This window comes from Paramormyrops kingsleyae, chromosome 1 (assembly GCF_048594095.1).
Source record: "Paramormyrops kingsleyae isolate MSU_618 chromosome 1, PKINGS_0.4, whole genome shotgun sequence".
In the NCBI taxonomy this organism is placed as follows: Eukaryota; Metazoa; Chordata; class Actinopteri; order Osteoglossiformes; family Mormyridae; genus Paramormyrops; species Paramormyrops kingsleyae.
Window position 1 is genome coordinate 28,914,573 of NC_132797.1, and position 12,002 is coordinate 28,926,574.

The 12,002-nt window shown below is 38.5% G+C and overlaps 1 protein-coding gene across 7 annotated transcripts in view; it reads left to right on the forward strand.

Annotated features, from left to right (window-relative positions):
* Window positions 1-3,085: 3,085 nt before the first annotated feature.
* odad2 (outer dynein arm docking complex subunit 2) overlaps window positions 3,086-12,002 on the forward strand; it is a 47,866-nt gene continuing 38,949 nt past the window's right edge. For 4 of the 7 annotated variants that reach the window (XR_002839718.1, XR_002839719.1, XM_023823709.1 and 1 more), the window contains exons 1-9: window positions 3,086-3,219; window positions 4,201-4,445; window positions 4,694-4,851; window positions 4,952-5,147; window positions 5,300-5,406; window positions 6,136-6,272; window positions 7,008-7,124; window positions 10,184-10,404; window positions 10,909-11,031. Coding sequence is in view for 4 of the 7 variants with exons in the window: in XM_023823709.1 (XP_023679477.1) it covers window positions 4,222-4,445; window positions 4,694-4,851; window positions 4,952-5,147; window positions 5,300-5,406; window positions 6,136-6,272; window positions 7,008-7,124; window positions 10,184-10,404; window positions 10,909-11,031 (1,283 nt within the window). In the remaining 3 variants the exon portion in view is untranslated. The other 3 variants (XM_023823708.2, XM_023823707.2, XM_072713037.1) reach the window with 3 other exon arrangements.

A 12,002-nucleotide genomic window follows, 5' to 3' on the forward strand; every position in this document is an offset into this window, starting at 1 on the left:
TGCCCCTGCTGCTCGGTGTATGCGTGAATGTTTTCCTGCAGACATTGTTTAGGCTAATTGGTGCATCTACAATTTCCCATAGTGTATAAGTGTGTGTGTATATGACCTGTGATGGACTAGCATCCTGCCCAGGATGTACCCCAGCCTTGTGCCCTGTGCTGCTTGGCACGGGCCCCAGGTGACTCTGCCCAGTACAAACAAACTGATGGTTGGGTGATTTTTCGGGTCTGGACGGCACAGAGGCTCAGGACACATGAGTTACATCACACCTTTGGGGGCTGGGAGTCAAAGATCACTTTTGCTCTGTGTGTGAGGTTTGCATGTTCTCCTAGTGTTATATGAATTTTCTCTGGATCCTCTGTTTTACTCCCAAGATTGAAAGAGGTGTACTTAGGTAAATTTGCGTCTCTAAACTGGCTTGTGTGTGTGGGCGTGTGTGCGCCCGGCAATGATCATCCAGGATGTTACCCAGGGGCCCACCGGTGAAAACACCCTGCTAACTACTGCACAATGGGACACGACAACAGAAATTTTTATTAAACCAATCACTGTTTTGTGTTCATTCAGGTAGGACAGAAGCCATTATACTATCCAAAGAAGCCCCATTGCCTTCAGGTATATTTATGTTCGTTGTTGAACTACTTATCTGATGGGATTTGGTGTGATATGAGACTGACTGAGACTGATTAAATTACCAGTATCGCCCAGCACCAACACATCCCAGTTTGCTGTTTTGACCACTTTAAATCATGTATAAGATGTTGCTTGTTGGCCATAACTGATTACAGAAGCATCATATACTTTGATGGGAACTAATGTGTAGCCAAACTGTTTTCCAGCAAGCTGACAGACTAATTTTTCTTGCACAATTATTTTTATATTTATAGTTATTCCATAACAATTGATGCCCCCAGCTGGAGCTTAGGCTACAGGGCCCCAAACACAATAATACAGAGTAATGTCATGGAAATCCAGAATTTTTCTAGGCTGTAGTCATTAGTAGCGCTCACAGAAATAAATGGTACACATTGGAAGTAAAATATGCATTTAATATTTCCTTTGTTATTTTCAACTAATCCATGCAAATAAGGACATGTGTGATGTGTTTAGCCTATCAGAATGCTCCATTCCAATCCTTTATTATTTTAGCAATTAGCACCTGTGATGAGAGAATGGTGCGGACACTGAGTGGGAAGGCCATCTTTGCTGGACAATATGCACAATGCCCCCTTTGGTGAGAATACAAATTTACTGCGGCTTTTAAATTAGAGGGTCCTCGGCTCCAAATGAAATGCCTGAGTCACCCATCCATCATTACTGTGACAACTCTGAATGATTTTTCTAGTTTTTTGAAATGTGCTACAGTCACTTCAGACACGACTGATTTACAAAGCACAGAGCAAGTTTGGTGCACCTCCATGCACTCCGAGTAAAAGTAGTTCCACCTGCTGTCCTGGATGGGCAGAGAAGAAAACATAAAGGTTTGAATTTCTGAGTCATTGCCCAGCGGGAGACTTAAGTGAGAGAAACTCTAGGGATCGTTTCATTGGGTATGGATGTTTTTTTTTCTGTTGTCATTCCAGTCAAGTCATATGACACTAGGGGCCGTTGCCAAACAATGAGAAATTGTGTTGATTTGCGTGAATTGCACGATTCATTCAGGCAAGACTTAAAAAGGGGGGTTTATTCAAATCAAATGAAAACACGTCTGGACTATGGCTATAAATTGTGGTCTGGGCACAAGCTTAGCAAGGAGTTGACTTTTCTGGGTTTGCTTCAGTTTGTGTGTGTTTAGCTGCTAAAGCAACTATGCGTCTGGGATGAGGCTCCCGCAAACTGCGTCCCTTCATCTTACTCGAGATTCGTTTTGCATTGGCCTATCTGAGCTTTCCAATTATTATGTTATTTTTATTATGGAATTTATAAATATCAAAAGCAGTGTTTTCGTATAGTGAGGGCCTTGTGATGTGTTCCTGCTTTGGTTACAGTGCAGACTGGAAGAATGAAAGCCACACAACTGTCCTGAATGATTAATCACGTTTTGAAAATACAAATCTCAGCTTATGAAACACCAAAAGCAATATTCTACTTTGACTCTATTGAGTGGGATACAAGAAAATCACCTTCAACATCCACTTTCGTTGAACTAGGAGTATCTCTAAACACCTTTTTCTCATTGTTGATGTAGTGTGTGTGGGTCTTTGCATGACTTGGCAAAAAGCACTCCAGCCCCATCAGAAGAAAATGCTTCCGAGATCCAGACTTATGTTTTCAGAGTCAAGGCTGTCAGAAATTCAGCTTCTTGAAATTTGAGTGGAATGAACTGAACAAACTATTTGTTTGAGCTTGAGCAGGAGAAATCTATCCCAAATAGATCCTTCTCTGTCAACCAAATGTTTGTTTGCATCCCACTGCCAAACCAGACAGCGTCCAGGGAGGAAGTTTCTTAAGAGCTTCTTGTGCTACTTGAAGAACATGCTTCTAGGCAATATTGGCTTTTTAGTCTGAAGACTCAGTAGTAAAGTAGTAAAGAATCAACAGTATTAGATTTCAGAGACATTGCCATAAAACCTCCAACTGAGAAATATTTCCAAAAGGAAAACAGGTTGCATATGGGATAGGTGCATACATGACACATCCCCACCTTTCCCTTGACAAGCAAAAAATGGCACATTACACAAGCAAAATAAAAATGCAAATGATCCTCCAAATTACAGTATATTGCTGTTCATTTTTTTAAACCTCTGTAACAGGCAGATATACAAATGTTAGATGATTGGACAGCTGTACAGAAGATGCTACAAACAGCTTTGGTGTTAGCTGTATAACAGCTGTACAAATGAAAGCAGATGGTCTGGAGAGCTGTACAGATGCAATGTTACTGATGATACAGTCAGCTGTTCTTAGACAGCCCCGATAGGATCTACAAACAACTGTATCCAGGTTTGATGTTACAAGAGTAATAATACAACAATAACACGAATAAGTTAAGAAAAAAAAAAGAAAGAAAAAACACAATGAAATAAACCCACAGCCTCGTGAGCTCCCGTTTGCAGCCTTGCTCCTGTTCCTGACCGGCCGGAGAGCCACGCGCCGTGCGGCGACGCTATAGCAACCGCGCGTTTACTTCAGTGCGCGTGTCAGTTTCCAGGGTAACCGGGTAACTGAATTCAGTAAGCGACTTTTTCCAAAGGGGAGAAACGTTTTGCGAATTGGCCGGTAAGTCAAAAATTAGTTAGCAAGTGAAACATTCAATCTATATTTTAGCAGGTACCGCTTTCGATTCCTTTGTTTATAACCATGTTTTGCATTTTTAACTGGGCTGAGATCTTTTCAGCCGTCTGCAGTTCACGCAGGTAAATTATGGTTACTCCGAAGTTAGTACTTTGTCACCGTAGAAAATTAACGGGACACCAATAAATATTAAAAGTCAAAAGTGCCATGCTCTGAATTAAAAACCACATATTTAAGTAATTTTCGTAATATGATTAAAGGATTTGCTTTAAATAGGTCGCCGGGCAAATAAACTATTTAAAGGGTAACTAGCTTCAGGTGTTTTACAGCTAACTGGTTAGCTCGGTTAGCCAACGAAGATGAAGGCTATGGAGGATTTTGTTTAACTAATCTGCTTACCTATAGCTGCCAGAAGTGACAGTCTTAATGACCATTCAGTGTTAGGGTAGACATAAATTGCTAATTTGAAATACTTTTATAACCTAACTACTATGTGTAATTGAGTATTCCATTTCATAAAATTAGATACACGGTTACCGCTTGGAAAGAAAAACACTATAGATTTTGTACGCTATGTCCCGCTGCCCGTGGTTCGAAACTGGCGAGGGGATCACGGTAAAGTGTGTCATTCTCTGAATTTTCTGCCAACTTCGCTCAAGGAGCTAGTAAGTAACTTCTCATGAAGGCTCTGTTTGTTGGCTTTGTGGTAAACTGGAACTAACAGTGGATGGAAAGAGCTACTGCTGTCAGGATGGTTTTCATGGAGTCACACTGCCTTCCCTGGCCTAAATGATGGTCTCTGCACTGGCGCACCTCAGTCCCTTACCAAGGCTTTCCAACAAAATGCTGGAGGATGCAAAGTTTAGAGTCTTGTTATCTTCGGCAAGGCAGAGGTTCCCCAAAGATCTAAGCATAAAATAAAGGGCTAAGAAGGTTGCATTATCCTAAAATGTGCCTCTCTTCCAGAGCACACCTGCATCTGTTACCATGGGGATTGCACTAACCAGAGCAGCGCAGTGGACCACGGCTAGTTCTGGAACTGGCAAACTAGAAATCACTCCTCTTAATGAATCCTTGCTGAAAGAAATACTCGACTTTGTGGAGAATTTCAGCTCCAGACACCCCCAGGAGGCAAATTTGGAGTTTAAGGAACCTCTGAAGTGGAAAACAACTTTAGATCCTTGCAATTTTAAAATGGAATATGAAGTCAGGTACTCATCCTGGACAATATATACTATACAGCTGTGTGTATGTGCATCTGATGTTGTGTGAACCTATCCCTGGTCATTCTTTTTTCCTTATGAATACATTTGAAATCAATGCTTGACTTCCATAAATGGGATTCATGTGTGTTGATCATTGTCATCATGAATTTCACATTGATTTCAGAATACAGATATGTGAAGTGAGCAGTGACATTATGTTTTATTACTTTGCAACCGTGTGTTGTGTTCTGTAGCGGACAAACTGTAAGGTCAGTGGAAGCCAGCAGTGACGGGCAGCCCCTGCTTCATCTGTCCTCTTCCACCATCTGTGTGTTGACTTTTAGTCAGCTTACCAAGATTGTACGGATAGCAAATGATAAAAAGTTGAAAGAACTCCGGACTTGCCTTGAAGGTAATGTGAGACCACATTTTATATACAGTAGACTAGCTTTATATATTGCATGGAATATATTATTTTCCTTACATCTTTGTCTTTCTTTCTTTTGTCTTAGAAAACAGAGATCCAGTTGCAAAGATTCTGGGGCCCAGCTTCGCCACCGTGGAAGGAGAGGACACCTCGGTGCTGCGTTTCTTGGAGAAAGTGAACAGCAATGAGGACAAGGAGCATGATGTCAGAATTAAACTGCTGATCCTCCTGAAACAGCTGGACACACAGCTGCTGAGCAGCTTGCTGAAGCAGATCTCTCAGTACGTATGACTCCTATTGCATGGCAATTGCAATATGATGCTGTGAGAGTGATGGACAGTGAATCGCGCATGCGGTTGTGTTGTAGGAATGTGCAAGTACATTTGGTTTATTAGTGAGGATATGTACCTTTTTCCATTTTTCTTGTCGGCAGAGAGATCAGACTCAGCCCAGACACCGTAAAGAATGATGTGACCCTGCTGAAAAGCTTCTGTGGAAACGGGGAGCAAAGGGTGCTGATTTCTGTGCAATATACATCAGGTTTGAATTACTCTAGTACTTCTAATCTGTGACAAAGGAGGTAATGCTGGTTATTCTTAAATACAAAGATGCCTGCATTCTCTTGGCTTGGAAAATATTACCATCGAATTTCAGGTTGGCAAAAAGAATATAATTGGTGTTCTATCATTAAAGCACCATTAAAGCAAAACAGTGGACAGATTTGAAGAATCATAATTAACCCTTCATAGAAATGTATTTCATAGCAGGTGATAAATGCATCCATTTGAAAAATGTGTCCCACGTGCAGAGGAAAATTGAAACCTTCTATGCAAATACTTAGGATTGCAGTATGGCTGTTATTAATATATTATATTGTCATGATGGGGGTTGATTTGAAAGCTTGATTTATAACAGCACGGAATTTAACCTATAAGCCCTGTTGTATTCGGCAGTGTGTTTCAAAGACACCCACCATCTATCCTATCCATTCACACACCAGTAGAACCTGTAGTTAATTTTCAGTTCCCAACTTTCCATAGTTTTGTTGACACTCAGTTTTATTGACTAAGGTCACTTTGCATGGTTTGAAAGTTTAATGTGAACTCATGACAGGATGCATGACAATATTCTGTATTGTGATGATGGGGAAAACCTCAAATGTAAAGCTTACCAGAGCTGCACCATACTGCATCATGTTTTTCCCCCCCCAACAGTACAGAATATGACTTATACAGTCTTGTAATTCTGTTTTTCCTTATTTTTTTTTAGATTATGAATATTTGAATGGTTGTCGAACGCCTCCTTGGCGTCAGGTGCACGGGGAAATTTGTTATCTTGTCATACACACGTGTGACACTGATCCTTTGTATGTTACTTGTAGTACAGCTGGAGTCTTTCTAAATGGGGTAAGTTAAACATTAAAAAAGTAATACAAAAATGTTAATTTGTTTGACAAAAATTTGTTGTTGGAGGAATCTTTTTTTTTTTTGTGTGTAAAATTGTTTGCATGCATTAAAATGGCAATGCAAACTCCTGTCTGGTTACCATTTAGCATGTAATGATTTTGGGTTCTGGGTTAATTTTGTATTTTTTTTTAAATGTACCGATTTATAAGAGACAGATTTTTCAGAGACAAATTGAATTGCAGCAGCACATTGAGCAGAATTGCATAAAGTCCACTTTGTTAGCTCCCGTTATGAACATTGCACAGAGACGTGGCAAGTTGTCAAGGAACTTAATCTTAATATAATTTACAAGACACACAGTGACTCTGTAATGAGCTTAAATTAATGATTCTTACATTGTTTCCAAAACATTAGCTAAGTGTCACTGAAAAGTTTAGTGACTTGTATCAACATTTCAGTTCCAGATTCCACTTACTATAGCATTGTTAAGGAACTGCAGTCACTCTGCTAACTACATGTAATATCAAAAATGGCAAAGCTTCCACATTCAGATTAATAACTTAAAAACAGAGATGTAATTAGTACCGATGGCCTTGTGAACATTTGGTAAAAGGGTATTGGTTTTATGTAATTGGTGCTTAGCCACTGCTATGTATTTTGTGAAGCCCTAGACATTCATCTAAGGAATCTCTAAAGAATATGCAAACTATTTCTCAACAAAGCTCATATTTACAGGGAATTAAACAGGAAGGGGATGAAAATGCCTATGAAAGGAAAAGTGACATCTATAAAGATCTTGTGACACTTCTGAAACACCATTCTCCTCATTTTGCTGAACACATAAACAAACAGGTATTTTAGTCTTTTTTACAATTCTCTACTGCCCTTATACTTTACACCTATCTTTGTTCCTCCCTCTGATGCTGTCCTGAATAAATGGCTATGAGATGGATTAATCATTGCTGAAAAACATGATATACACATATTTAAAAATTATGTTCTTTCTCAACTCGTAGTAGGTGCTTTGCTTAGTACTGCTGGAAAACTCAGGCAGAGGTTTGTTATACCTTAGATAATGATAAAATACCCACAGTGAGGTCTGCCAGTTCTTGGAATCCAGCTATTTAAATTTTAGCTGGAGGTACATTTTCTCTCCACAGATTTAACAAGAAACTGAATTTGAATAGTAGTTATTAAGTATTAGTGGGTCATTTTGGAAAACTTTGATTGCTTCAAGCTGTCGAATACAACAAAAGCATTTCACACTTGGTGTAGTTTTGTTTATAGTAGCAAAATAGTTAATAGAGGTAAAGTATGATTTTTTGGACCAATTAAATCATTCCTGGGCAAGGTAACAACAGTTGTGCCTTGCAAATAAATGTAGTTTCACGCAGATCAGAATATAATTTATTATTTTACTGGGACATGGGACACCCTTGCAATTGCAGGAAAGTTGCTGCAACTACAAGGTATGCAAATATTTTTGCTGGCAGAAAAATATGAGAATATTGTACTGGGCAGTTCTGAGCCCCAAGTTCAACCTGACAGAACATGGCTTGGTCAGTTTGGGACACACAACCGTGGGCAGGGCCAGGGTGGTGTTCTTTATCAGCACAGCATACTGAGAAATGTGTAGGATGATTTCCGCAGTGCACTGAAGCAGCCAGAGCCAGTGTGCCGTTCATTTCAATGCATAACTGCCCTTCTCAGGTTTTGGTGCGGTACTACAGATAATACTGAAATTGTGTTGGTTAAATGTATTTATGTAATGTCACTTCTGTTAAACTTAATTTGTAATTATTTAATATGTTTGTTTAGAATCAGTTATAATCAGAAGCAAATACTTAGCTTTTTTGCATAAATAGCAAGATGAGCGCAGATTTTTCTGGTGTTTTTGGGCCACTTTTGAAATATATTTCTGGCCTTGAGCTATCAAAATGGAAATTCTATTAGAAAGGCCGATTTCCTTTTACTGTTCCTGCAAAGCAAGTTTTTTTTCCTTTTTCGAAAGTGCAGATGTTATCTATATACTGTATATGGATTACAGATGTAAACCCAAATAGACAAGAATATTAATTATCTGTTGTACTGTGGCTTAAATTATAATTCAGAATAATGTACAACAGAAAATGAATGTATTGCAGAGTTTGATAATTGAGATTCAAGTAAATCAAATTTAGAGGGCAAAAATAAGCATTTTCCTGGTCTGTTATGCAAAACGGAAACTACCAGTTGTTAAACCATTTAATTTGTGCTTACAGTGAAACAAACCTTGACCAATTAAAGTGCAAGACGAAACAGGATACATCAGTCGTGGTTTTGTCCTATTAGAGGTACCTGCTGACTAGTGAGATGTGAATGACTTTTCTTATGACCTGAGAGAATGAGGATTGGCCAGCTGTATTACAAATTGTTTTATAAAGGTAGACCTGCTGTTTTTTTTTATGGTTACGTGACTTACAAGTTATTTCATGATGTAGTGTGTTTGTGCTGTAGTGCCTCCTGAATGTGACTTTTCATTTTGTGGAAAGTTCATTCTAACCGTTTTAATCGCCAGGTCTGCAAGTCCTGGAATTTCAAGTAAAACCAAACTCTGCAAGGTGACATCCAAAGCTAACAAATGAACACATCTGGATGTTTTCAGTGTTAGAATGCATATAATTTTGTAATTTTATTAGATCAGACATCTTCACTAAATGATTAAAAGGCTTCTAGACAATAGCAAAATCAAGTGTATAATGAGTATGTAATGTTGGACGATGCCATGCAAAAGTCAAAATTTTGTCTTTTCCCATCTTTCTATGTGAGTTATTCTGTAAGCAATGTTGAGCACTGCGTGGTTTTTAATGTTTTCTTTTTGTGTTCCTGGAAACCTTTGTTTTAAATAGTGGATTGGCTTGAAAGCTGCAGATTTTTGTACCTTCTAATTTCACTTTTCATATTTTTGAACAAAACCATTAAATGAAGTATTCCAGAAAGATCTGATTCTGACACAACCTCAAAATGAGCACAGACCTGCATTACAGTAAAGGAGCAGAAGTGTGTACTGTTAACACAGTTATGTGGAAAAACACATTGCTTGTGCAGCCTGACCACTTCTGAATCATCTCAGTATTTAAGTAAATAAATATTTCCATAAATATTGGAATTGAAATATCTAAGTATTTTTGTTTTAAAGTGTAAATCTAGTAATTGTTTAGCATATTTATCCTAAACGTGCAATTCAAGCTTAATAAATTTAGCACAGGCTGTTTTCTGTACAGCAAGTGTCTGTCATTAAAATCTTTCCTGCCTGCAAACCATTCATATGTGTTTTGTTGGCATGCTGGCATGGGTTGTAAAGGGGGGGGGGGTTCAAACCTCTAAAATTATCACTGAATAACCGTGATACAAAAGCTTTACTTTCTAAATGCCAAGCTTTAGGTTTTAGTGTCTGGAATGTGAAAAAACAATAAACGTTTGATATTGTTCATCAAAGTAATTGAAGGGCCCTCTCTAGTGTAAAGTACTGAAGTGTGTTACGTATTCAAACTTTATTAAAGACGGCATTGTTCCCCCATTCTTGGAAAGGCAGTTTTATATCAATAGTTACTGATATGTATTCACAGTTTAGTTTTATATGCACTTTCATGGGATTGATGTCTACCCTTTCAGACATTCATGTGTGATGTGTCTTTCAGAAATGAGTAAAGAGTCTACAGTACATGTCAGATGTAGGAAAATATGCCATTCAGCTTTGATAGAACTTGAGGTTTTGTTAAAAAGAGCAATCATGGAGAGGAAGAGGTTTTAACAACTCTAAACTGCATAGAATTTTACTAGGAAAATTTATTGTGCATTTTAATGCTAGCATTTCTCTGTAAATTGAAGAAGGTTGTCCCCTCCCCCACACTACCACCATTTTTTAACAGGATTTCAGAGTTCAGAAAGAGCCTCCATCGACACAAAAGATTGAACATGTGGAACCGGTTGGCGCTGAGGAACAAGGCCAAACCCAAAGGTCTTACGAGCATCAAGAAAAGAATGTGCATGAGAAGGCAAGACAACAGCCTGCACAGAACAAGCCAGGAAGCAAGAAGAAATTAGAACCATCTTCAAAATGGAAGAACCTCGGCTTAGGATCTCCTTATCAGTGCGTAATGAGTCCTTTTATGGAGGTCAAAAGCATTAAAATACTCCCACGAACCATTCATTGTATGCTCTAGAGCCAATATGACCACTGCTTTAATGGGAATTCCCCAATGACATGTTTGCGTGCATGTATGCTGTCTGTCATGTTTCCATTATGCTTCAGGACTTACAGAAAAAAGCATGATTATTATACACCCATCTAGGTTAACATTCTGATGAGCACAGCTCTCTTCTCTAATATAGAAGATATCTGGAAAATTAATGTCAGAACAATCACAAGCATCCCTTGATAAAATAGGATTCCAAATTAATTAACTGAGAGGCAATAAAAAAAAACCTCACAATTCTTAAAAATGGACCGCAGACTTCGGGCTCTGGAATCTATAAAGAGTTGAATCAGTCCAATTATCATAAGTTTTTGATTTTGTGCAAAAGGCATTGTGTTGTTATGATAAACTGAGTAATGATGTCACCACACTTACCTCAAGGCTTATTATTACTTCAGGGAAGAAGATGATAGAAAGGCCTCAAGGAGTAGCATTCTGGAAAGTTCTCTGCAGGGCATTGGCAAGAAAAAGGCAGAATTGTCCTCATCATCTTTACATGGACACCAGTCTTCACAAAAAATGTAAGATGCCTAGATGTTTTGCTACCTGCGATTGCTTAATGTAAAAAATAATTTCATTTTGTGTCCATTAATTGGCATTGCCGAGTCTTTTCAAATTCCTGATAACAAACTTCATATATGTAAATGTATGTGTCTGTATATAGTCTACCTGTTTCTCTGTGTGTGTGTGTGGCTTTAGCATTCTTGTTAGTCCCTAAGATGAAAACCTGTGTGATGTGCTGTGAGTCGCTGAGACCTGGTACACATACAGATGGGTCCTTAGGGTCCACGGCATCACAGAACAAATATTTATCATCATCTATACTACACTGTGTGGGAAGTGGTTGTGTTTGCTGACGAAGGGCTCCCTGGAAATGGAATCTCAGTCTGTGGGATTTGTGTCTCTGTGGCGCAGTTTGTGTTGGTGCATATGTGTATGTTACAGATTTCATTGCTCCATAGTGTATCATCATGATGCTGGTCTTTTAATGTCCCAGTTTACTTAAAAAGCCATATGTGTGCGTGTGCATGTTTAGTGCATGTTTCGAATCTACTGAGTGAAACTTTTGCTATTTTGCTTTACCTGCTACCTGCTATTTTGATTTTGAAGATATTGAATCCTTATAAAATCTTTCTGAAATAACAGTCAACCCCTACGCTGTTTGTTTTTATAATTTAATGGGTTCAGGAACCAGATGTATCAATGGTGCAGTTGTAGGGACGAGCCCACACTCACCGCTTGCAAAAATAAACTGAAACAGTTGGAAAGATTTGTTAATAATTGAAAATAGGTTATATATTTTGTACTCACTGGAACCATGTTTGTGTCGCCATCATTATGGGTGTTTAAGGAATTCCAAATGTGCACTTAAATAACATATTAGATAACATTCCTGATAAAAGATGTATCACTAAACTACCCCACACTTCTCCAAGTAAGTTTATTGCCGTCATTTTTAAAGTAGGCTAAATGTATTGTCCTGCTAATGTTG